This window comes from Bombus pascuorum, chromosome 9, assembly GCF_905332965.1.
Source record: "Bombus pascuorum chromosome 9, iyBomPasc1.1, whole genome shotgun sequence".
NCBI lineage: Eukaryota > Metazoa > Arthropoda > Insecta > Hymenoptera > Apidae > Bombus > Bombus pascuorum.
Genome location: NC_083496.1, coordinates 5,966,055 through 5,993,744, shown reverse-complemented (window position 1 = coordinate 5,993,744; position 27,690 = coordinate 5,966,055). Strand labels below are relative to the sequence as shown.

The window sequence follows — 27,690 nt, the reverse complement described above, 5'->3', positions numbered from 1 at the left end:
ACTAGTCTGCCTCTCTGTTTGGCCACTCGTCAACCGTTTATACGTAACGCGTTATTGAATTAGCCGCGAGGCACGCCTTGGTCGTCCGACAACTTTATCTCCAACTTCGGGACCGCCCCTTGGGCTTTTCTGTTTGCTCCAACATTTTACCGGTCTGGACAACCAAGCTATTTTCTTTGGAGTTTGCGAGCATAGAATCAATGCGAATAAATCGAAGGACAAAGATTTGAGGAAGAAATTAGCGACATAATATCTGAGTCGACCGTAGGATGGCACGCTCGCAATTGGCTCGATAAAAGGTTCGTAGGCCCGTTCGTTACGCTCTCGAGATTTCTTAGTGGCGTTTAAATTTCAGACTTCAAGATCACGGTCCCTGGTCGTGACTCATCATCGTGCAGAAAATACAAAAAGAAAGAGACAGGAGAAAGAAAAAGAACGGTGGCAAGAAGGAATCGCGTGCGCAGCGTATATTCGGTTCGCGACGAAAGGGCTGGTTTCGTGTTTACGCGACCGCGTGCGTGCCACGCGCAGGAAGTGCGTGCAGTATATCCGAGGGGCGATATCAAACTTTACAGAACTTTTCATTTCTCTCGCTTGCGCCCTCTCTGTCCACCGCCGATTCGCTCGTAAAACTCGCGACCTCTCGAGGGGAAACGAACCAGACTACCGAACACCCCTTTCGTAGGGGGATTATCACGATTAATTAGCCGGTACGCCATCCTTAATTTCCCCGAAATTTATCCAACGATCCCCTCCTCCGTATCTGATTTTGCGACTCGGTGATTTCCATCCGCGCAATAATTGTTTTCGCTCGATATGAAAATTTCGTCGCCACGCCGAACGTTCCATTTTCTTCTTTTTTTTTTTTTTTTTTTTTTTTTCGAGCCGAGAGTTAGGTCTGGCGATTTCATTTGATATAAAAAACTGCCGCTGCCAAAAGCTAGTTACCACTTTTGATTACAGAGAATAAGTTCGAATTTGGGAAAACTCGACGCGAGGGCAGAACGATAATCGAACAAGCGATGCTAATTACGAAAGCAGATTCGTTGCAGCGGCGCGACATTTCCTTCGGTCCCAGGCTTTTTTCTACTCCAGTCGAGGGCGTGCATTGAAAAGGCAATTAAAACGCGACACGATTTCGTTAGGCAGTCTCGCGGAGTCCACGCGTGCTCGCGCGCCTTCTCGATCGATAAATTGTTTAGCGAATAACACCGGCGACCGTTCACGGAAATCGTAAATAAGCGCGTCGAGTGGTACCGCGATGTAGCGGATAACGAGCGAACCGATAAAAAGGAAAAATATATGCGTGAAAAATTGATACGCTAACCGGATACTTTGGCGCGTCAAACGGTAAGCCACGTTCACATCGAACTTTAATCCGTAGAAAATATCCACGCAGGTCTTCCTCGGAACAAAAGCGATCGAAAAAGCTATTCGATACTTCGTGCGCGAATTCACGATGCAATTTGAAGTGCGACTTCATCAGCCGAGAAATTATTCAATTACGGTTACCCTTGAAAAAGTGGTTCTTACTTTCGACAACAAAAAGTTGTTTGGCGAATCGTCCGCGAAATCGACTTCGACGCGTGTTTATCTCGCGCCAGTGTCATTTTTTCCGCACTCCCTGTATTTTTCAGCGAAAAATCGTCTAGAGCCAAGCGCGGAGAGCGTACTTGTATCGATAGGGTTGCGCTGCAGGCCAAGCGGCAACGTCGAGCATTTTGCGTCGGTCATACGAGCTCCCGCGGCAATTTCCAATTTACGATTAAGCGCCGGTCGATTTGCAATTTGATGGAGGGATCGCGGATTTGAATTGGCGCGCTCTGCCCTGTCTCGTTCGGCGCAATCTACCCCCCTATTTTTCCCCTCTAGGTCTTTTCCCTTGTTCCGCTCTTTAACGTTCTAAGCCGTTCTCGATTGGCAAACCATGGCACCCGTGGAAAGGAAAATTCGCGAATCGACTCGCAAACACAGAGCCACGTCGCGAGAATTTCGCGGTCCGGCGAGCATCGCGCGAAAACGTAATTTGCACGCCGCAGTTTAACGATTCCCGCTCCATTATCCCTGTTTGCCTCGGTCTTCGATTGGAATTCGTGTCGTTGATAAACAATAGCATTCCGATAGGCTGGACGATCGCGTGAACGCGACGAATCCTCTGCCGATCGAGCTATCGCGAAGCTGGGACGTGCAACGCGAGACAAACCTTGGAAACGAGAAAACCTGCGACGATAACGGGGGCAAATTGGTGCTGTTAACGGCATTAATTAACGTGCCCTTTAATTAAGTCGACGAATAAGGAAGCAAAGTTCCGACGCATGAAAATTAAATGGAATGGAGCGTGATAGATCGGCGACGGGGCTGGTTTTCCGAATTTCCAGGGGGATCGAGCCGCGTTCTAGATGCGGCTGAGCCGGAAATTAGAGGAGCGTATTTTGGCCACACGTTGGAGAGGGTCGATTTCCTGGAAAGTGACCTATAGAAGAGAAATCAGGGGATGGAGGCTGGTTCGGTTTCTTTCTACCTCGTAATTGAACATACGATCGCAAAGGGAGCGAAACGAGTTCCAATTGAATTCACGATATATCGGCTCCAATGATCCGTTTTAATCAAATAGCTTGGCCGGATATCGCGTTATTGTTCGATTCGCGAGGCAGAAACGCGCGGATCACGCACTTCACCGCTTGTCCGTGTGTATGCGTGTGTGTGTGTGTGTGTTTTTTTTTTTCACGGATCCGCGGAAATGGTCGAACGAGCTTCTCGAGCGCAAAACGATTCGAAGCGAGTCTCGAATTTTATTGAATTCCGAGGAATTCGACGGTTTATTTGTTTCGGCGAGCTACGATGGAAAAAAAGAGGGGGGCGATGTGAAAAAACTTATCTCTCGTGACACGTGGGTGGTCCGAGTTTCCGGTTGAGGGTGTGACTAGACTGCTATAATTAGTTTCAGCGAGTTGACCACAGTCGGATCTAGGATAGTCGTTACATCGTGACGATTCGAGCGACGCGACGCCCGTTTGAAATCTTTAATTAAGGCTAGTCGGTGCTGGTCTCCGGCCAAATAAGTGCGATTAAAAAAGCGAATATCACCGACGGCGATTTTTAATGTTTTTCCTAAGCTTGCTACGTGCCGCGAATTCCCCTCGTTTCGCTTCCGGACGGAACGAAATTGTTCGAAGGGCGTAAAAACTGGCAGACGCACCAATCACCAGACTACGCCGAGCGATCCGGCCACGAACACTTTTTATCATTCTCGATGGCCACTTTCCAAGTTTTTACACGGTCACAGATCGACGCAAATCGACGAGACTTCCTCAAAGAAAAATTCCCTATGAGTATCGATTACGTTCAACGTCGATGACCCTCGACATCCTTTTAAAAAAATCATCCGGCGAATGTAGAAGAAACCGATCCTATAATAGAAGGAAATTCTGGAGCGTGTAATAACGCAATAATTAACAGCGACGAACGTAATTAACACGTTGGAAAAATGCGGCACAACAAAGGTGAAATATCGATACGAGAGATCTTTTACACAAAGCAGGAAACGTAGGAAACGCAACGTTAGCAGTTACTCAATTACCAGACCCTACGGGCATAATTACACGTGGGGGCCTCAAAGTGTCGGTTGTAAGGAAGCGGATAGTAAGGGGGAACAGAGAACAGTGGGTAAAGCGAACCGCAAACGAACTTGGCGAAATGGTCGCGCGCTCGCTCGTTCGATCGGTCGCTTTAATTCGACGTGTCGCTCGGTCTCGGCATCGCGGCTATTTGCGGGGGCCTGCAAATGAGTTCCTAATAAAGCAATTACGCGACCGGCAGAAGTTATGGCGCGTGGACCGCGACCGGCCCCTCGACCCGTCGTAAAGCACGCTTCCTCTCGGCCGCTCGTAAATCGATTTTCGGACCTTCTACCTTCGTTAGCTTCGATTTCCAGTATCGTTTCGATTAGATGCCATCTACCGTTTACGCTTTCTCTTTCCTTTTTATTCTTTCTTTCAGCGATTTGGTAAAATCAGTTATGAAAATCGTGGAATTTTTTTAAACAACTTTCCCCTAAAGGTGAACTTAAACTTTGCCGTAAAGGTGAAAGGAAAGGTCAACGCCTGAAAATAATATAAAGCAAGGTGAAAGTTGCTTCTTGAGTCTGTCGAATGGAGGCTGTTAAATGTCATTGAATTTTGTTTAACAAAGTCACCGGAGCATCGTAATTTTTCCTCTCCACAAACTCGAAACTTTCCGCAACGTTTTGGATCCAGGATCGCCGAGCCAGCAATTTGCCAAGTTAATTTCTTAGAGTCTGTGTTTGCTCGTCTAAATCCGGGCTCGTTCAGCCTCCGGGGACGCCGCTGGAAAGCGGAAAGATGCCGGAAGTTGGCAAGAATAATGCGCGTTTAAACGCGCAGGGATTTAAAAAGTCGCTTTAATGGCGAACATCGACTAGTCGCTGATGTTGAAGAATTAAAACCTATCTCCGTCGAATTAAGCGTCGCGTAAAGTGCCGCTAAAACGCCGCCAGGTACGCGGACCAATCTACATCGTTCAACTATTGCGATCATTCGGAAAATTTTCAAATCGCATCTTCAATTATTCAGCGGTGTGGCTTGCAGAGAGAATCAAACTCCCGCTGTTCTGTGCTTCGATGAAAGGGCCAGTTTCATTGAAGATTCAACATCCATTATTTTAATTCAAAATTCGTTTTCGTCGAAACACGTACTGTGTCGGCCAATATTCATTTTACGTAATTGACACCTGTTTCGTTAGCGAATCCCAATGGAAATTTTGTTCGATGGAAAATATCCTTCGTTTTGTTTGCCCGAAAGTAATTACATCGCGAATATATCTGCGCGGCATAATTAATTTGAAGCGTGCCGCGTCGATTCCTCTCGCGAGCCTGTCCGACGACTCGCCTCGGAATTGTTCCCTTTTAGTTTCACGGGAACCTAAATCTGATGGGTGTAGGGCGCGATCCACGTCCGCAGATAGCGCAATCGCTTCCGGTCGCCTCGAAATTTCATATAGCTCGCGCTAATCTTCTCACGCGAACCATCAAAAAGTGAGAGACGTGAGATTAATCGCCTTTGAGTTGGACGGGATCTTTTAAAAATCAACCGGCTTTATGCACTCCGCTTTCTGCCTAATAAAAGGCAAAATATATTACGTAACGTTCTGGAGGAAGCTGGTTAACAAATAAAACTCGGCAAAGTGTCGACCACACTGAAACCTCGGAATTCTCATTTCGACGTCCAAAGGCCACTCGATCTCTCGAAATCTCGTTCGGCCGGGATAAATTGTTCCATCCTCTCCGGAGTTCTTAAGCCACGGAAGTACGAAATCGCGGAAGGAAACGAATACCCTGCACCGCAAACGAGAATCGAGGCTGTTTGAATAACAGCTCGATGGGATTAGGGACCTCGTTTCTGCCAATTCTGCCTGGAGATAGCCAGTTTCGATCTTCCGCGGAACTGGACGGCTGAATGGCACGACCTACAGATAGATATATAGATAAATGGACGAGGAACGCGACGGAGCATAGGGGAGGAAGGGGAAATTGAAGAGGAATGATGCAGAGAGAAGAGCGAGTTTAGAGAATTGAATGGACTTATTGGCCTCCGGATGACCGTTATCACTGATCGAACACCGTATGTTCGCGGTACAACTGCTCCCCACCCCCCGTTCGAATCCGCTTCTTGTTCGATCATCTAAAAGAAGAAGAAAATAATTTAATCGGTTCGAAGCGGGCCAGTTGCCGAGATAGAAAGTTCCCTCGTCACTGGCGAACGTTCCACGATGCTGGTTATTGGGGACCACGTTGAGAAATTGTGAGAGGGGTTTGTTAGGTAGCGTGGGGTTTCTTTAGATTAGACTACGTGGAATCTCGAATCTCGGGATCAATGGATTTAAATTTCTTGAAATTCCGAGCCTCCGATTCGTGATCTCAAGCTCGCTGATAGTCAACCGCGGCTTTTTGTTTCAATTTGGTTACCGAGTTCGTCGAATTTCATCCCTTAGCTTAGATAGACTACGTCTCGGAGGATTACGTGCGTAAAGTAGCATCGCTCTGAACAAACGTGCATTCTTCCTTTGACGAACGATATCGTAAAACTTTGACGATACACAGAGCGTCGTCGATCTTCGCCTTATCTTTTACGAGTGTCGCTGAAAATCTCGAGTTTGTTCGACGTGTTCGATCGAAAATCGAGACGAGCAGGATGCGAATAGAACAGGAACTGATTCGATGCTTTCGTTTTGCGTAATGTACAATCGTAATATAGAAGATGTAGAGGGGTGGCGGTGCCGTCGTCGAATTCATTTGCGAAATTAGCTGTGTGGACGGAAGGGTGAGGTAGTCGCGCGCTTTTTGTTGGTCGTTCGAAATATCGAGCAACGTCGGGCAAGCACAGGTGTTCCACATAGATAGGCAAGCATTGGCAGACGGCCAACAGAGGCACCTATGCCTCCTCGACCCACGGTCACCCCGTACTCCCGCGTCCAAGTATCGATCTCGGGTTCTCTCGTGACTTTTCATTGAATTTCCATGCGCCGTTTAAGAGGCTGCTTCGTTCTTCCTTCGCTCTGCCTTTTTCTCTCGTCTTTTTCTATTTCCCCTTGAAAATGAACACGATACAGATCGTGAACCATGGATTCGATGCCTTGCGCGATATTTCTGCTGAAATTGTACGATAAAGATCACAGTCTTCCAATCTTAAAATGTCTCTGTACCTTCAGCACACGGAATAGTTTTTTCAAAAAGTCTCAGTTCCTGGCTTGAGATTTAGTAGTTCTAAGCTCTTCCAACGAAGAAGAAAACGACGACACGGGCGAAATAAAACGTATAGGATGGTACATTTAACCAACGATAAGATCGAAGCTCGCTCGGTAGATCGATCAGTTCGTACGCGTTACCTTCAACGAAACTGTAGGAATTTTCGAGTGCAGAATTTCCAGCTGTTCCTCGTCGACTTAGAGATAATCGCGACAACGCGATGTCGACGTTAACCGGCCAAGTCACCGCTGGAAAGTTAATTAAGCACGTTCCAATAAACTTTGCCCGACAACAGTGACGTCGTTGAACGAGAATCAACGACGAGCAGCCGGAACGAGGATTTATCCGGCGGCGGATCGCTGCAAGCGACTCTATCGGACACAGAGACCGGCTCGAGGGTAACAGATACCACAAACGGTATTTTAGGCGCTCAAGGATCAATTCATTTAGATACACCGAGTCTGGAGACGTCTGTTGGAGCTCGAAGTACAACGTTTACTCGTAACTCGGGTTACTGAGAGTTTGATATTCGCGAAACTCGTGATTTTTTCTCGATGATACTCGTCGAGGAACGCGTAGCTTCGAGTTGCGAGTAGAGAACTCTCTTGGGTTTTAAATGTTTGATTATCTTCGCCGGTCTGTGATAGTAAAATCTGCGATGTTCTCAAAGTCCGTCAGACTTGTCTCGAGAAACGTGAGCTTCGAAATATCGAACTCGTACGATTTGGAATATTCGGCGGGCGTGGAGATCGTAGATTCGAGACAATCAACAAGACCTACGATACTTTAGACCCAATACGTCTTTCGGTTCTCCATAAAGTTACATCCAGCCGATAGTTGATCTGAAAAGCCAAGAGCTGTGGCTTGCTTCTTGCTGATCTCTTTTCTTCTATTCTGACCTATATTCCAACGGAATTCGATTCATAGACGGCCGCTAATCGATTGGGAATAAAATCTGCGAAGGATGGTATGGTCGTCGAAAATTTTTAATTCAACCTCGAACGAAAGTTTCATGGGGAGGTGGAGAGGGGGCGGAAGACTAAAAGGAATCTGTGAGTGGCGGCGGCGCAGCCGGAAACGTGGTCTCCCGTTGCCGCGCTGAATTCTCGCATCGTCGAGCCCGCGTCTCGTTCCATTTAACATTTAGAAAGGAAAGGATCGATGAATCGAACGGGAACCGATTCGCATTGTTAAGCAGAGCGTCGAATTATAGGCAAATACCGTTCGCCGTATCCACGACCCTGAATTATCGGGGGTTGAGGCGGGCGCAACGACGATGACGCAGACCGTACGCCCCTTTCTATTTTCTTTTCCAAGCTCCAACGGTCGCCAGCGTCTCCGCTCATTCTTCTCTTAAATTCAGAGATAAAGCGCTTTGCCGCTCCATTAAGTCGGCGTGCTCCGACAGAAAAAAACCTGGAACTGTCACGCGTTACATCCCTAACTATCGAAGTCCTTCGCGTCTCTTCGTAGAATAATAGAACTAATGCTGGATAGAGCGAGAAAGAAAGAGAGAGAGAGAGAGAGAAGGTTGCTCGATTTTTGTTTAGCAAGATCGAGTTGTTTGAGAGTTTACGTGGAACAACGGTAGCCGACCAACCATTCTGTCTCGTCAGATAACGATTCTAATACTGGCGGAAACGAATGAATTCACTGTACGGAGAAGAAAGGGGCTTCTCTTTTTAAGGGAACGTTTTTATAAAGAATTTAAAGTTAGCCTGGCACGAAGTTACCTCCGCGGACAAGTTAAATTCATCCGACGTGGCCCGCGAGTTGTCGCCGCCGGGAATATCATTCCCCTATAATAACGTTTCATTAAAACTCGGCCTAAAGATTAAGGGAAGTACGATAAGTATAAATCTGGCCGATGAATCTTACGTTGGCGTAATTTTGCCGAAGAATAAAATTTAACCGCGCCGAAACTACCTCGTACCTGGAACTTTCGTATTATTAAACGAAGGCTCGTTCGATCTTAATTTTCCGTCTGGAATTCGACGACAAAGGGCCGCGTACGCTGGAATAGATATCGAAACGGTGGATGTTCATCGTGAAGCAACGGCAGTCGGACAATACGACGGCGGGACATGGCGGAGGATGTTAGGTGGCTGGCTTCGATAGGCCGACCTATTAAGGTATTGAGACCTTATCTGAATGAAGACGGCGATATCGCGGGTACGCCGCCATTTCGAGTTCCATCTGCTTCGTGCTCGATCGACAATCGCGAATGGCGACGAACGTCATCGAAGCGACAAAGCACCGATTCTCCTCGACCCCCGTCGATTCCTGAGCTCTCCCTTGCGGAGACGTCTGTTGTCCCTGGCCGGATAAAGTGGGGTGCCTTGAAAATGTCAAGGAAACGTCTAGCATCGACGTAGGACGAGGTACACGCACAGAGAGCAGCGTTTCACCAAGTGGGTCGTACGTTTGTTCGACGCGTTTCGATTATTCTCCGGGTAGGCGATAGGTTCAGGATCGGTACGAGTGGCAGGATGGAATTTCCGAATCGGAATCCAGGTCGAAATTCTCGTACGATTCTTTGTTTTCGCCCTTGAGAAACGAAATACGCTCCTGAGCCAGTGACTCGATTTCATTAACAAATTCCAGATCTCCTGAATCGTGACGATCCGCAGATCAAATCGTTCCCATCCTTTGAAACACACGCGTCATCTATCAACGACGAAATTCTCCGCTGCTGACGATTTATTCCATGTCCGGATCGGTGTCAAAGGAGAAGCTAATTTATCCGCTGGAGGCAGTGGCGTTTCGGCGCGCGCGCCAACTTTGCGGCGAGGAAAAAACGCGGGAAAAGAAAGAAAGGCGATAGGTGTACGCGAGTAACGAGGGGAATGCATTCTCCCGAGGGACGTTGGCGTGTACCGGCAGCCCCGCGAGAAATGATTCGCACCGCCTACGCGCCTTTGAGCTACCGACAGACGAATCGAGCTACCTCCGATTAATTTTGCCCGCGGCGAAAGGAAGGGCGGACTTTTCGAAAGAAGAAAGCCAGCCCCGCCAGAGCAAACGAGCTCTCGACCGTGTTCTAGCGTTTTTCAACCCTTTCTCCTTGTTCTTCCGCTCTATTCCTCCTCTGCTCTGCTCTGCTATGCTCTGTTACACTGCTCGTTATTCCCGTAGACCGTCACAGCAACTGAAAATTTCATTCGCACTCCGTAATAGATTCCGTGGCACAGTTCCGAACGATAGTCGCGTTGGAATTTTTCCAAGAGGTGATTTTTACAAGAGCATCGTCGTTGTCGTAAGAATGGCCAGAGTGCCGGAATATACCGGCGACCCAGTGGCGAGAATTGCCGAATCGGACGGTTGGATCGTGGCTCGATTTGCTCGACTAATTGGCCAGAGGAGCGCTTTTAAAGCTGTACGGGTGGGTTCGCGTACGTTTGGCGCGGAGAACTAACGCTGCAGTGGCCTGTTGCGGATCGTTAAATTTGTTTCTTGCTCGCTGTGCGGTGGTAGAATAAACCGACCAACAGAGAGTCAACCGGATGTTACCGTACCACGTTACGTTTCGGTAACACGTAATCAGAAACCTTTCTTCGAGTTTTTCTTCCTCTTTTCTTCTTAACGTTCTTCGCAAGTTCTCCTCGCTGTACCGCAAGATTCTCCGCCAACGAATTTATTTCCATTCTTTGAAGTCGACAAATCTCGAACCGATGGAATCTTATCGTCGAACGGTATCGTCGTCGTTCCAAACTACACACATTTCGTTGTCCACGCCGAATTCGGTAATTCTGGTAACATCGTGCTAGCGAAAGATCCGGGCAAAGTGCGTGCTTGTCGCGAGCCGAAAAATACTCCAAGTGGTATCAGCCACACCCAGGTCTTGGTCGGCGGCTCGAACTCCGCTACGGCAAAATTGCACACGAAAATTTACGACACCGTCTCGTGTACGTCGTTCCCGCGACGTTTGCCAATTTGACGAAGCTAGAGCGAACGACTCTGCCTCCTTGCCTCTTTCTTTCTGTCTTCTGACACGCGTATATCCCTACGTGGATCGTTTCGATACTCGGCGCACGTCCCAGGACGATCGTTTCCGACGATCGTCCTCGACGTGACGATCCGGCGACGATAGACGACCGTGTTCTTTATTTTAGCGTTTCTGTTTCGCACACGCGAGTGGATCGCTCTCGACGAACGTTAGAATTAAAATGAAAGCGGTGAACGATGCGGCGTCCCCAAATTTCCAAGCTACTCGCGAAACAACGACGAATTGCAAATTCGTCGAGTCTCGGGAATGTCGTCTGACTTGGAAATTTTAAATCTTCTAGAGTCGATTTCGATAGTCTGGTCGTCAGGACACGAGACACACGATGGAACTTTTTCTTTTTTTACTTTCTAATCTAAACTTTGGAAAGTTTCTCGTGCGATGTGGCTATCGCGAGTGCTTATTTCCACGGAAAGGGTGACCGCGCGTGTCCAGCCGGCGAATATTGGTTAATCGCGATCGCGGGAACGGTTTCGTGCGAGAAATCGTTAAGAGCTGAGGTTAAAGAGTTGCACCGAGGGAGGGCTGTATCTCGACACAGTTTCACGAGGAAACACGACGAAGCTACGAGCGATTCTTGAAAGAAGCGGGCTCGAGAGAAAGGGCCCTTTCATTTTTAAAACAGTCCAAAGGCGTGCACGGCTGTGCTTCCGTACACACGATATCTTTAGGGTTTAAGAGCGAGAGAGACTCGACCATGCGAAACAAGATGTTTTTCCTTTAACGTTTCCTTAACACCGAGGCTGCTTGGCAAGGCGAGCCAGCCTCGTCTCGCGTGGATGGCCGACTCATTAATTTTAATCGACGCGAGTGCTTGGTCGCGAATTTGAATCGCGTTATTCCGGCAAAAATATAAAATCGACGTTGAACCCGGTCGAACGATCTTTAGTTCCGCAACCTCTACTTTCGTTCAAAGCGTGTGACACGAAGATTTAGCAGCCGGCCGCCGCGCCGCCGCCGAGGAAACAAGGCGGACAGCGGAAAAGAGGCGGTCTTTCATTTTTAAAACAGCGAAACAGCTCAGCGACGCCTCGAGAGCTTTCCAGGCTTTAAGAAAGAACGTAGCGGAACACGCGAAACGCAGCCGTAGAAAACCCCTTTAACACGCAACTTGCTTATTCCAGCAGAAGGCTGTTCAAAGAGAAACAACCGGACGCGTGTTTGATCCCGATTTCGCGGCTAATTCATTCGCACAGGGTCGCTTCGTTGTGCTTCGTACTCGGCTAACTACGATTCTTCCGTCGTGTCCGGCAAAAAACTCGTTCTCACGCGTTTCCTGTATTCGCACGTACTTGGAACACGTTCCGCTTTATCTCATCAGCAGCGGCGGATTTTTGAAAGATTCGTGCATGATTATGCAAACGAGCCTGTCGTTTCGCACGAACGTTCTCGAACGATTTCTAGAGAAGCCACAGGCTTGAATGGAATTTTTGCTCCGAGAATTCACGGCGGAGAAAGATTTTCCGAGGCCTCTAAGATCGCGACGATTCTGGCTTCCATGGAAATTTCGAATTTCTAGAGTATCGAGACGATGCGGAGGTCGCCGAGAGTCACGGTCGTTTCTGAGATTTTGGAAATTCGCGTCTTCCGCGATCGTACAGCTCCGGAATCTTCCGACGATGAAATTTAAGACGTCTGACCTCGTATTCGTCCTCGTAATCCTTGGACATTTTGGAACGTAGAATTCCAAATCTGTGGAATCTTCGAAAATTCCCGAAGCTACGAATTCTAAAGCAACAACGCTCGCGGTTCGACTCGCATATGGGAAGAATTTGCGGAAGAATCGAGTCGGTTCTCGTCTCGGACGAAAGGAAGTCCCTTCCGGAGTGTAATAAATTCGGACCACGGAGGGACGGAACAAAAATATGGGCAAAAATATCGCGAGAAAGAGACGCCGGTCTGGAGAGTAGCAGGAGTTGGTTGTCGCGCGACTCGAAGGCTCATTTGCATTGCGTGACATAGCTGTTTTCCACGACGGCAACCCTTTACGTTTTATACAGCCGGCATGCGTTGCATGTCGTTATTCCTTGACTTTCGCCCCTCGACAGACCGGCTGGCTGATTTTTATTTTTCCACTACCCCCCTTTATCCGAGCCGAGTTCGTTCTTTCTCCTCGTTCATCCCCCTCCCGCGCTTTGCTTCTTGTTCTCCTCTTTTTTTCCTTCCATTTTAACGATTAACGTCGAGCAGACTCGACGTCGTTATTGATTAAGCGAACACGTGAAGGCGCACCAACATCTTGCATGCCGGAATTTCTCCTTTTTTCCCCTCTTTCCTTTTTTCTTTTCCTTGTTTCTTTCCCTTTTTGCTTTATCGGCAAAAACTTATTGTTCCGTATACGTCGCCGTTTCGTCGTATTCCCTCTCACAGCAAAAATATCCTTTTGAAAACTGTCTGATAAAGGCGCTGAAAGTGTAGTTGCTCTGTTTAATTCAATTACGAAATCAGGTTGTTGGTTTGCCGGTATTCTATTTCATTTGCGAGAGAGACGCCTGATAATTAGCGTCATCATCCGTTGATCCTGGTTTCCCAGACCACGCGTCAAATCCTATTATATCGCCATTATAAATTGACACCGTCGTTTAGGTGGCGCGAACAGGGTGTATAAGGATCATCTTGGATAGAGCGAATAGAGGTGGGCAATCCGCGAGAACAATCGTTCCTGATATCAAATGCATTTGCTTCGATGAAAGGGCTTTCTCTCTGTCGGCAGAGATGGAAGGGCCAGTGGGAATCGTAATTGCAAGATGGATCCCTGCCTGTTCTTCATTATGTCAGCCTTGCCGACTCCCTATTCACGTAGACGTCGTTTCTCTTCGCTCTCTTCTCATCTGTCATTATGTATTATAGCTTGCCACTGATGTCGCACCATGCATTTACATTTTACAACTCGCTGGCTTCCTTAATCTTTATTTCTTTTTTTTTTTCATGTTTTTATTCCAACTTCTGCCCCCTGTCCCCATTTTTCTTCCTTTTTTACCCCGTAGTCTATCCTTCTTTATTTTCTCTGCATTTTTGTGTTTCTCTCCTGTTTGCATCTTAACCGGAGTCTCATTTTTTCCAACTTCATGAACTTTCTATTTAACTTTCTTTTTTTTTCTTCCTTCCTTCCTTTCGCTATTTTAATTTCACATCTTTCATGAGACTTCTCCCCTCTCGCTTCTAGCTGTTTTTATAGCCCGTCTTCCCCCTCTTCTTATTCGGCTGTCACTAAAAAGCACCGCGAGGGAAGAGCCATGTTATTCCGTCAAGAAACTCAATTAGCCGATCATTAATAAGGAATTCACCGTGTCACGAGTATAAATGGAAGCACCCTTCTGGCTGTCTATAGAGAACAGGACCACGGAGATTCCACTGGATGCGCTTCCATCTTCCACCTGTTCAGCGACAAGCATCACCAGCCGCGCCATCGTGTTTCTTTATCGATCGTTCCAACGGAGCTGCCTTTAATCCCCAACAGTGCAAGCAGTTATCTTTATTTACCCACGGTGGAACAATCCAGTCTCGATTAGGAGCAAAGAATTTAACACTCCTTGAAACCTTATCGCCTCTTGACGCGGCTAAAGAAAGATTTCAAAATTGTATCTTGACCTAATCATTTTTTTACACACACAGTTCAACGACAATACGTTTCCTCTTGCGGAAAATGAAATTACGATTCATGACATTTAACGCGATGAATCGAGTTTCGATATCCGGTTGCACTCGTAAGACGATAATTCAAGATCCAGGTCACACGTCGCAGACGATACCTCGTCAGACCTTTGTATTTTTGACATTTGCTCCTCGCTTCGCGTTGTCCAGGACTAGGACAGATACTCGTAATGAAAGATTTATTTTGTTTCCTTCTACTTTCATTTCGTCCTTTTTTTCTTTTTTTTTTTTTTGGTCTTCGTAAACTTCCAACTCATTGTCCGATGTCTTTTGGTCTGGACAATGGCCACTGGTCTAGATTCTTCGCTGGTTTCTATCAGATTTTTCGTTCGCTCAGAGTTTCTTCTCCTTTTGTAATTTCTTTTAGTTCGTTGTTCTTTGTCAGTGTTTCTGCTGGCCTGCCACCCCTGCAACATTTTTTCCCTTCTCTTCTATCATACTTTCCCAGACTTCTTTTTAATTCTTGCTACCTCCCTTCGCTAGTTTTTGTTATCTTACGTGTCATTTATCCTCTGTCTTCGACTTCATAAATCTTCTCCAAGCCTGTTCTCGTTCACCGACACCCACGCTCGCTCGCCGTTTCGCGAATAAATTCTAAACGACACTCGGTCGTGAGTAACGTCAGTCTCTCGATTCCATGCTTTGATTGGCATCGTTCCCACGGAAATTCCTACGAACCGAGGGGTAGCTCACACCCGAGGAACATCATTAGCCGACACCGAATCGAGAATGCTATTTACCCGACGAAAGCGGAACGAACGATTCCTGGCCGGCGTGAGACAGATGTCCTCCCGGCTCATCCTTGCGCATTCTGCGTTAAACTTAGCACAAGAACGTTGCTTGCGGATCAATTTAATCAGCCACTCGCAGCGTGTCATTGTTTCAAGCGCCGGCTGATTATTATTCTATGAAAACGCTCCCTTTCCCTTTCTCCTTCTCTCCTTCTTGCCTCGAATTCGTTGCGAAACGAGCCTCGAAAACGCGACTTCCTCTTCTCGTTCCGTACTACATTAGAACAGACGCAAGGCGAATTCGGGATACGGACGCCTTTTGCTAATTAGATATCGTACCTTAACGATACTCGGAGAAATCGTGTCATTCTCGAAACTAACATTTTGAGAGCGAACAGCTTTTCTACGTGTTTCTTTCCTTTCTCTTTTCTTTTCTTTCTTTTTTTTTTTTTCGACAAAGCTTGACAACTTTGTGTTTCGAATGCTCTTGAAAAGAATATTTTATGAGCTCTAGAGAATATATTCGGTTTGGAGAATTCTCCGAGTTAATTATCGCTTTGTGATTTATTTATAGTTATTATTGGACGTTATAATTGAAAATATTCCGGGTTGGCGGTCTGCGCTGACGCCGGAGAGGCAATCGAGTTAATTATTGCGATACACTTTTTGGTCAATAAAGAGGATGGGAAGGTATTGGGGAGGGGGGAAGAGTAGGAGAAGAGAGGAGCGACGAAATTCGCGGTTGGATCGCATATTCGATAATTAAGCCGCAACACGCTACAATTAGCGTTGGCCAATGTGTAAAACGAGTTACCGCCCAGTGCTTCGACCCGGTCGCGTATAGATCATTATTTCTCCAGTGGTAGTCTATTCAATTACGCCGGGAATTGAACAAGGTCGGACGATTTTTCTCGGTTCTCCGCCGATGAAAGGAAACGAACGAGTCGAGTCGAGCTTTCGAATTATTATCTTCGAAACAAGTTGCGCTCTTCTCGTTCGATGGCAAACGAAAAAGCCAACGATTACCGAAATTCTCTTCCCCAAAGAGGGTCGTTTCGTTATCTGTTCCTCGTTTTCCTTCACACGCCGACGTTTCGACCGGAGACACGTTCAGACAGCGCAGATATCGAATTTTTCCCTTCGGATAATACGACGATAGTCGTACGCTGATATCGAGCGATACGCGCGTATCGAAAAAAATACGGCGGAGAAGGGTGGGTGGCAGCGGCGAAAAGAAAAGACATGGTATCTAGAGAGGAGGAAGAAGAAGAATAGAGGAAGATGGAAAAGAGGAAATAACGTCCGGTGGAACGAAAGTACATCAAGACAGACAGCAGAACGAATCGATTTGGATCGCGTGGATGGCTGAGTGCGGAACGGGAATTCTCGGTGCATCGATAATTTAAAGAACTGGAGAGCCTCTGCCTGCTTGCGAAAAGTTATTCGGAAGGGTGCACGGAGAAGAGTCGAATGGAAGAGTGCAAAGGGGTTGGCGGTTGGTTGGTTCCCTCCTTTCGGGTGGAATTTAATTTCATTGAAAATCCGACGTCGATGCTTCGGCGAAACGAACGAACGAACCTTTCTGCCGTGGTAGAACGACCAGGGATCCGGCGGTGACGTCGTGAGCGTCGCGACGCGTTCGTCGCTGGCCTGGTCGGGCCACGTGGCGCACAGCGTCGTACGGTAGCGCGCAGCCTGGTCCTCGGAAAATATCGCCAAAAATTGCTCTGGCCTCGGTCTCGCCTCTGCCGGAAATTAAAGATTCAACGAGCCGAGGGTAATTCCGGGGACGAGGAACAAGAAGCCCGAAGAGGAGAAGCGTCAGAAGGAAAAACGACGAAACGTTGAAAGGGAGGGAAAAAGAGAGAGACGGGTAGAAGTAGGAAGGGGAAAGAGAGAAAATGATACGAGGGATGAAAATGGAAATCGATGCGCACGGAGAAGCTGGCAGCACGGCAGGACGAGTTACATTCGGCGTCGTTAAGTCGATATCGGGGGATGCCCGAAGAAAACGTTTAGGGGGACCGTTTTCTCTACCCCGGGGGGATGGAAAAACTTTATAGGCGTGCTCGCGGGCGCATGAAACACGCCCTTTTGAGTTAATGCGACCGTGACCTTGAAACTGACTTAATTATTCGCCGGCTTACGAAGTCGGAGCGAATTAAAATCGCGTTAAAGGTACTCCCTTTCGCCGCAGAACCTCCCCTCTTTTTGCGTTAATCTTTCGCCCGCTTTTATTTCGTTGCGATGTTTATACGGAGGGGTAAATTAGGTCAGGAATAATTTTGATTACCGGCGAGGGAATAGAGCTGACGGACAATAAGAACTCGAGTGGCGAGGAGGGCTCTTTCGCTTAATGTGGAACTTTACGAAGTTCTAAATTTAACTTTTGGAAAGCGTAATACGTCGTCGATTAGTTTACGAGAAACTTCGCGACTTTGTCATGTACGTTTATCTTTCTCAAGCTTCTCGGTGAAGCTTCTCAGTGGTAACCGAAACACTTTTCGATACTCGTCCGCGCAAAATTCTTCGTTTCTCGGAAATGTCAGCGACAGTCGGAGAAAAGAAGCGCGGAGGATCGTTAACGCGGATGAGAATGGCGACGGTAAGGTTGGAAAACTAGTTTGTTCGAGGTAATAAAGTGCGAGCCCGGTGTTTTATAAGCGCGAGGGAGCGGTTCGCGAGGCCGCGGACAAAGGGTTCTTGTTATTGTTAATTTAGCATAATTTCCCTGGCGGAGGCCGTGGCGCGGCTTAAGCGCAACGACGGAAAAATTAGCACTTGTTATCTGAAATAGCCGCGCAGCGAACGACGTTGGCCTGCGCGAGTACAATGGGAACGAAGCGGGACAAAAGACGGCAAAATTTTCAGGCCCCAGTGATATTACGCGGCGTGATTTAATTTCTGATTACAAGAGAAATCCTGCTTTCCCAACTCGATGTGTTATCATTCTGCTTAATTAAATCATTACGATAACTGGGTCGTTCAGCGCGTCGCTCGTAATTTAAGTAATTTATGTTAAATTATTACAACGGTCATAAATTATAATTACATCGATGTAAATTCTGTCGCCATATACTTTTCCGCGTATTTGTACGATCGAGATTGATCGATTATCGACAGCCTAGACGTATTAGAACGTATCTACTTTTAATTCTGTAGCTCGACCGAATTTCAATATTTAATCTGTCCCTTCCATAGGAATATCAGTATACCTTTGGGAGTAGGTAAATTACGTCGCATCGATGTCACGAAAGCTAGTTTTCCATCTTCTTGCTTTAATATAGTCGTATACTAATTCGAGACTCAGCCGAGCTTTCATCCTTGTTTCGCAATAGCTGCACGAATAATCTTGCTAATAAATTCTTGTCGTTTCGCAGGAGGAATGCGCCTCGATGCTGCAGGATCTCAGCGACAAGATCAACAACAAGCATCACGAGGTCCATACACACCCGCTACTGTCGATCTTCAAGATGGCCGAGGTCGAGGTCAAGTTGCCGTACAGTAACGAGGTCGGAGGTTTGTCGAGGTCGTCGAGCTTCCTGTTGGTCGCGATCCTCCTACTGCTCAGCCTGTTTCGATCGACGTCGACGTGCCTGGTCGCCTCGTGACACGAACGACCCACACCCATTTCCTATCGAGACTACTGAAATTTCTCGAACGCCTAGAAAAAGCTGCACGAACGTCTCCAAAAAGCCAGCGAGAATCGCGCGCGACAGCCTTCGTGGCTGTTGGATCATCAACGAACGTCGAAGTCGCAGTTTATCAAACGGGGCTCTAATCTTCGTGCCTCGTGGATCAAACGAGTAGAGAATTATGGATCGATGCCGCGATCGAGGATCGTGTTCCGTCGTTCTCATTCGCAATTTACGTTTCATTTTGTTTCCTATCCGCTCTTTCTTTCTTTTCCTCCGTTATTTTCCTCCCGACCGACCTTCCATTTAATTTTTCATTCGTTTTCCTTGCTGAATTTCCTGGCCACTTCGCAACCTCTGCCTCCATCTCTTTTCCCCTCGACCGCCGATCGAAATCGTTTACTCCGAACAGCGATCCATCGGTTTCGTCGCAACGTCGTTTCTCGTAAGTAGGTTCGATGATCTCTCGCGAGACGCACGCGGCGCGAAGCCAAGATTTTTATTGCTACACGGAGTACGGCATCGCTCGACGGCAACGACACAGCCCACTCGCTACGTGGTCAATAATAAAGGGGATCCCATGTGCAGAGAATGGGCGTGGATCGAAACACATGGCCCCCTTACTCTCTCGCTGCTGGATCAGCGACGATATTGCAAGCCAGATCCCGAACCGATCTCGGTCATTAGAATCGCGCGCGACATTTTCCCCCGTGCTGCAAGCCATAACTGCGCCCGAAAGAATCGCCTCGATAAACGTGGCCCAGTTCGAAGTAGAAACGTATCGGAGATAGTTTCGCCCGATTTCTCTCTGACCTTCGACGCCGGCTCGCGGTTCCATCCCAGCTTTTTATATTTTTTCCATCAGCATGACCCTGCGCGCGACGTCGTAATAGCGAATTTTTCGAAGTCGTTCTGGTTAACGTCGCGTTTGAATACGAAGCAAATTTCTTCTCTCGAGAAAGAACTCTTATTTTAATTCGGTTTTCTAGTCGAGTTGGCGGGATAAAACGCGAGGTCCTCGATCGCGTGCAGCGACGACGCGTGTATAAAGGAAGCATCGTAGAGTCTGTAAATGACGAGCGCTAATTTACCGTGTAATTAAAATAAGCTAGCAGAAAACGCGAACGCTCCTCCTGTATCGGACCATTAGGTGTTTATTAACGTTGTTCAGAGCTAAATCTAACGGGCGTTTTGAGGCATATCGCAAGAGGCTCGAGTGTGTAGATAATTTGTAGATTGTTAAATAGAATTGTAACAAAACGATGTAATAGAACCGAAGGAAAGGAAGGGAGAAACCAACGCGGACGTACGAACGTGTGGCTCGAATTATTATCGAATACGAACGACGGCTATCTCTCGCGCGAATCGATTTATTATCATCATGATATAATAGTCGCTGTCTAGAATTTCATTTTTCTTTCTTTTTTTTTTTCAGTAACCCGTTTTTTTGGTTGAACATAGATAGCGATGATCCGTAGCTCGTTTTATGAGACAGTCGAGAAAGGCCAAATCCGGCCTGTTTAATTATGTTCTAGGTCGTGACACGATAAAGCTGATGCGAGTCGAGTATTATATGTAGCGTTGCGAGTTTGCGATAATTTGGCCGTTTTGCGAATGGTATCTGCATAGATGTGCGAGTACGTGCGCGAGAGACAGCCGCTTTAAAACGGTCGATTTGTCAGCGGAGAGAAGAGAAAGAAGCGGCAAACCGGGGAAACTTCTAAACAGCTTCCCGGACGCGTGACGTTTACAAACGACGCAGAAATACACGACCCGAAATTATTCAGCGGTAAAATTCCTCGTTCCACTCGTCGACTCGATTATAATCTCGACGCTGGCCAACTTTCGCTCGAAAGGCGATTTTTGACATTTCCGATTGTACTCGCGTGAAACATCGGCGAGATTCCAATATTTGTCGCAGGATTTCCTTTCGATCGATAGAAAGATGATTGCTTCGGTAAACTGTCGTCTCTAAAAAATATTCTCCTTCAACGTGATGTATTTAATTTTCTTTCGAAACGAGAAAAAGCAAAGCTTAATTCGAAGACGAAAATTATCACGGCCAGAAAAGAGGTCTTTAGTTGCCGCGTGGCAAACCAGAAACCGCGTCTCGAGCCGGGGAAAAAAAGGGGGTTTAAACGAGACGAGCGTTTCTCGCGTCTGACGTATTCCGCGAATAGCTACGTGCTGCACGTTAGTCACGATCACGGATAAAACGCGGGAAGCGGAAGGGGATGCCGACGAGTGTTAGGAGCGAGGATGAAAAGAAACGGCGACCCGAGAATGCAAGAGATTCGTCAATTTAGCAGAATTAATTGTGCGTGCGTTCGCGCTCCAGACCGTGTAAAAAGCAGCATGAACGAGTTCGAAGGAGATTCCGGTTCGTGTTCGTTCGAGACAAAGGGCGTCTCTTTGTTCCAACAAAATACCTATGTAGTTTTAAACCGAACAGAATATTTTTCTTTTAATTCTGCAAACTTCTGGTATTTTCTTTTTTTCTTTTCTTGCTTTTTAAATACCAGTTAATACTAATACCAATACTATAAGCAAAATTGACTTAGAAATATTTTAACCCCGCTGTCCTCGTCACTTCTTCTTCTTCTTCTTTCTTCGAACTATTTCATTAGTAAAAGGCGTGGTATACATAAAAGGTACGAATATTACATTGAATTGAAGTAAAGTGAAATATTTAAAAGCTATGTATATTTTAATGACATCTATCGAAATGAAACATCCATTTCGAGGTCATATAGAACCGAGAAAGACAGCTGGGTTAAACTGAACGAACGTACGTCGATTTATTTCGAATTTTGTCTATCTATCAACGTTCTTTCGCGTTCCTGCTGGACGTGTGAATCTTTCGGAAAATTAAAAGAAAAGTCACGAAACAGTTGGCGAAACGCGTCGATGCAATTAGTAGATAGAATTTCGACGAAAACGGACGAACGTGAACCGGATCGAATGTACGTGACGTGGCTATCGGCAAAGCAATAATGTATAAAGTTTACGATCCACGGGCACGTCGCTCAAAAACGGGGGGTGGGTTGGGGTTGACGGGTTATATAGCCGAGGCGAAATGTATAAATGTCACGTTATACATAACACGCACGTAGGAGAAACCGTATTATAAATGTAACGCGTATATATGTTAATTCGCGTTGAAAATCTCAGCCCTGTCGGGCCAACGTACAGCTGATACGTTTTATCGCGACAGAACGAACAAACATGAGAAAAGAACTGTCTCTCCTATGAGAACGTAGAACGATCGATTCCATAAAACAGATTCGAACAGTTTGGAAAAACTGGAACAACAGAGAATCGAGCGTATACGTACGCGTGTATGCGTGTGCGTGTGTGTGTGCGCGTGTGCGAGTGTGTGTATAAATACATTCTCTTTCACGAAGCACGGAAGACTATGTCGACGATGGACGCCTGCTTGTAAAGTACCTGTCGCGTCGATAACGAAAGATTCCAATGTTCTTAGATGTAATGAAACGGATGCACAAATTTATGTTGATTCTACCGTAGCACGAGAGTCGAAACTGCACCAAACACGCACACGTTTGCGATCGTCCCCGAGTTTCTATGCGATTTACGTTTGGTACAACTGTACATAAATTATGGTCTCGCGTATGTTCGGCAGAACTAGGAGTTCGTGTGGCCTAACTGTGTATCTTGTTCGTTATTTGCTTTCGATATTTTACTTTTGTCGTTACGCACACTTCCGTGCTTCGTAGAAACGAACAAGGATAGAATCCTATCGCGATAATCGAAATGGTGTACGACGAAAATGAACGCAGGTGAAAATAACGAGTTCGTGTGCCGGGTGTTTAAACGCAGAGGTAAAAGGCCGAGGGATAAGTTGTTTCTTCCAATAAGTTACGCTCGTGGGTCTTCGTATGACAGTCTGATTCTACTCGGCATGGTTTACTGTCGAGACTCGACGTTCAAACATCCGTATATAAAGATTACTCGTTCTGTCGGCGCTTTGTACAAACGTTCGCTCTTTCTTCTTTTTATTTTTTTATTTTTTTATTTTTTTTCGTTTACTCAAAGAAAAGTACGAAGACTCATACGAAATCGATTACAAAAGCGACATCGTTGTTTTGAGGTTTCAAGAAACACTTCGAGAGCTTAGCGAAAAAAGAAGCGATGGCAATAATTTACAGAACGGACGCCAAGCGAAAAAGAAAACGCAACGCGAGATTGATCGAGCGTCGTTTCAAAAACTCGTACCGCGTCGCCTCGTAATACCGAGGTCGACGAAAAACAATCCGTGCAAGGACACGTTGATTCCAATCGAACATATCAAGGCCTCTTAGAAGTGGCTAGCCAATAAGCGGTTTTACTCTGGTTTCACGTAGCTTCAGTTTTTTCGATGCTTTTTTCGAACGTGGAGACACGGAAAACACTCAAAGTGGCCCGATCGCGCTCCGTTGCCATTGCTCCAGGGATTTCTCCGCGACAGAGAAGCGATCCGAGACTTTTTTGCCGATGAAAGACGCTATTTTGTTGATACTTTTCTCTTTTCGTCCGATCGAATGAAATTCGGCTCGAATCTTCGCCGACGAGTTTGCTACTTTACCGAGCGAGCTCCATCGGACGCCTCCCTAGATACATCTAGGGGAAAAGCTCTGCGCGGAGAAAATACCTGAACATGGCAGCACTGCACCGGCATATCGACGCCAATCGCTACATATAAAAACTAGTGGCGAGTGTATCACCGCGAGGCGAGGACGCTACAAATGTGGCAGGGGTCAGAAATCGATTTTCCACGTGGGTCATACCGCTTGGTCCTCTCGTATTCGATTCCTTAGATAGTAAGTAAGATCACTGAAAGCGTTTCTGTTTTACCGACAGCGAGAAACGTATCGTCGCCCAGTATCTATCCTGCTTTAGTAACTAGTTTCGTGGAGAACTACCTCATTCTTGGTATCGTGACAAAGTTCGTGGTACCGACACCAGGCTACGTCAATTTTTAGACACTTTTTTACCGTCCACCAGTTGTCGTACTGATGGAGGATACATTACGACCCTCTTAGCGTTCTGTTCGTTCGATTCTCCGAGCGCCGACGTATCATTCCTGACATTTTTACGTTCCTTGTAATCGGTATATCTTGATCGTTATTCGCCCAAAGATTGTTTAATGATCGTTTAATCTTCGCGTGAAGCAATGGTGTCAATTCACGTAAGCCTCCTATGGAAGACGGTAATTCCCCGGACCTTTCCGTCGGTAAATCAGAACGAAAGCTCAACCTCTCCGACTACACACTTAACACCTACTAAACGCGCGCAATTATACATATACCCGTGTGCGTAAATACATATACATAATATACATATATATAATATATATATACATATATTTTATTACTTGAAACGCACTCTGACCCCGGCCACGCGTGTAATATAAAACGTATGGTTACGTAATGTAAACTTAAGTAGCGCACCATTCAAGATGCTTCATCCTTCCTAAACGTCACATGTAAATCCTCGTACGCCAAGTTTAAGGGGACCTCGCGTCTTGTAAGCAGGCGACGTCCAGTCGAGCGTATATTTGCTTGTACGAATCGGTGGAAAAAGACGTGCCGTCCGCGTTTCATCGCACGACACAACAGAGTGTCGTATACATGATCTAACCCCTAAGGAAACTCACTTCTCCTTTCACGAATCAAAAGTCGTTGGAAAAAATTATAATATCGAAATCGAGGGTGGAAGGTTCGTCGATACGATCGATACGATCGAACGATCCTCGTATTATTCGATGCGGCTATGAAGAAAATTCCGTGGATCGCGAGATCAGCGAGTTACGTCAACGGTGAGGCGTGACGGCGCCACTTTTTCCGCCGCGTGAATATTTAACGAACTGGGATGCTTGCGAGACGCCTTTCAGGAGGTCACTTTAGAAAACGCAAAAGTGGGACGTCGCTTTCAGTAGATCTCTCTCGGTTCGCACGCGGAACAGGCAAACAGAAAACAAAATAAAACTAAGGGGACGTATTGCGACTCCCCGTAGATACTCGAAACGTTCGCGAGGAACGTAACCGTGTTCACGAGACTGTCGAGTATGTCCATGTGTATGAGCGCGCGCGCGCGCGCGTGCCCGGAAACCCTGTGTATGGCCGCTTTTTGCTTCGATCCAGCAACACGCCGGGAGAAAAATTAATAGACTAATAAGAAAAACCCCTAAAGCGATTGATATTCCAATCTGGCTATGTCGTCTACTCGATGACGGTACCGAAAGAAAGGACACCTTCGTGTAGTTTGTTTTAATTCACCGAATCACCTCTGAAAGCGAACATCGAATCTTAAAGGGACAAAAAGAATATCAATCGTTCTGCGTCTCAACCGAGGGGTGTCCTCCAGTTAATTCGTGCTTGTCTACAGCAAATGCAACAATGGGCGATGGAGAATTGCCGGCAAATACGCACCGTAATTCTAGCTACTACGTACTCTAATGGACAACGATAATTGCGAATAATCGCGACAGAGACGAAACGGACAAATTCCTTTCGATCGATGCAACCCGCCATCGACGTAACAATAATGCAACTTCAAAATTCTGATTTCACGAGAAACACGGAAGAATCGAAGGAGATAGGACACCCCTTAAATTTCAGAAAAAAACACCCTCTCTCAACTAACCCTCTAGTGCGATACCGCGATGTAACGTTGATTGTATATACCTATACATAAGTATACATACATATATACATATATATATATACATATGAATATACATAATATACATATGCATATACACGAAGGTACACGTACCTAAATCACCTAAAAGATCGACGGAGATCCTCGAGCGACCATCGTCGTCGAATCTCGCCAATATCGGTGGTGCCTCGATAGCTTCCAGCGAGTTCGCGAACGACGACCGCTCGAGGAACGAACGCTTAGAAAAAAGGTGAGCAAAGCCATCGATTAAAAAAAAAAAAAAAAAAAAATATGGAGAAAAGCGACGTGGCGACGACTAGGGGAACGAATATTAACGAAATTACGATACACCGGTGCGGGTGGCGATGGTGTACGATAGATGAAAAATAAAAGAGAGAATATTGAAGTGGAGGGTGCGTGAGCGTGCGTGTGGACGATGCGAACAAGAGCGCGAGTACTTGTTACAATATTATTATACGGACGACTAACGAGTTGCCGAGGCGTTGGTAAATAAATACGAACGGGTCCTCCAGGGCCTCTGAAATTATAAAAGCGCTGCTCGAGTTTCTCATTCTTCCCGAAAACCATCTCGCACGACCGTCCTGTTTATATATTAACCAAAGTAGCGGGTAACTTTTTACCTACTTTATTATTACCTTCGAGTTCTCGAAGATCGTCGAACTGGACGCTTACACTGCACCACGAGACTCTTCGATCACTTACCATTTTTACGATGGTCGAAATTTGTTGTGCGACGCGTAACGTATCGATAAAACGTTTCTCTAACTTTGTAGAACATCGTAAAACTATAGAAATGTAACTATACCTTCGCGAGCCACCGTACGCTATAAATTCGATCTTCGCGAAAATTAACACTTTGCTTACCAAAAGCCTATTAATAGGCTTTTTGATGGCAATGCTCATCGACTGGCAGCCTATTAATTGGTTTTTGCCAGTACTAGCGACTAGTATCCGCGAACGAACGATTCGGGCGGGTATGCGTATACGAGTTTAACCGCGAGCGATAGGTAAAGTAGCAAGAAAGACGAGAATCTGAACGTAGTCTAAGAAACCAAAGTAAATTCGTATCAAGTAAGAAATCAAAGTAAGTTCACGAAATTTATTTCTGTCGGTCTTAGCTCTATGCGATCAGCTCTATGTCGAATCGACTAAACCGTGCAATCTATAGATCGAGCAACCGGTCGGTAGTTAATGAACGCGTCTTACTCGCGAAAGTTTGTCGCGGCCACTAATTAAATCGTCGAGCTGTTTGCAGAGCACACACACGGCGGTCTGTCCGCATTAGCCTCGATCGTGCCTTGGCAAAACACTCCAGCGAAAACAGTGACACGGTGAAATTAAACGTTCAGGCCAGGCTGTGATATCGATATCCACATCGGCCACGGATCGATCGTCCAATTTGGACGTGCGTCCACGCGTGCACGAACGTAGACCGCAAACGCATATAGGTCAAATGCAAACGCAAACGCGAATCGGTCCGTAGGACGCCTGAATGAAATCTGTAACCGTGCCACACCTAAGGATTCCTTCGTTAAAAATACCGCAGAAAAATACGATGAGTCGATCGAACGATTTTTTCTTGTTTCTTTTATCTTTTTTTTGTTTTTTTTTTTTGTTTTTCAAGAGGAGCTTCCGTTTTTCGTTCTTCGAATTCCTCGCGGTTCAAGGTTCGCCATTCGGACGTCGTAAAAGAAATTTATTCGCGAGCTGCGGCTCCCGATTCATTCGAATTCATGGAAGTCAAAGAACAAGGATGTTTTTCGAGGACGATCGGTATTCGAGATCCATTCGCACGAAAGATGGTTCCCACGTGTGCTTTCCACGATGCTTTCACCAGCCAATGCTACGACGACAGATCGTTCATTTATTTCGTTTGAAGCGTTGTAGAATTTATAAAACGCCCAGTACGTGTATAACCCGGTAACATCCCTCTTACGATTGTATTTGACGCGACCTCACGACTAGGCCAGCTTAACCCCACTTACCCCTAGGCTGCTCGCCGAGCGGAGAGAGGATTTAAAGGTATATTTCAACCTGCGAATATCGGCTGCTGCCACCCTGCACTCGTTTAACCGCGCGAACTGTCAAAACACTCGCTCGTCGAATAATTGGATTCTAGCGGGTTAGAGCGCGTCTACCCGCGGTTTTCTTCCACCCTGTCGTCACCCTTACTTACCGGGTAATGCATTTCTTTTTTATTTTTTTTTTTTTATACGTTCA

The 27,690-nt window shown here is 46.4% G+C and overlaps 1 protein-coding gene across 2 annotated transcripts in view; it reads left to right on the top strand.

The window, feature by feature from the left end:
- Positions 1–26,001, top strand: part of LOC132910788 (uncharacterized) — a 222,320-nt gene extending 196,319 nt beyond the window's left edge. For both annotated transcript variants that reach the window (XM_060966791.1, XM_060966793.1), the window contains one exon: positions 18,532–26,001. In XM_060966791.1, the coding sequence (XP_060822774.1) occupies positions 18,532–18,762 (231 nt within the window). In that variant the 3' untranslated portion in view covers positions 18,763–26,001. The remainder of the gene's footprint in view (positions 1–18,531) is intronic.
- The last annotated feature ends 1,689 nt before the right edge of the window (positions 26,002–27,690 follow it).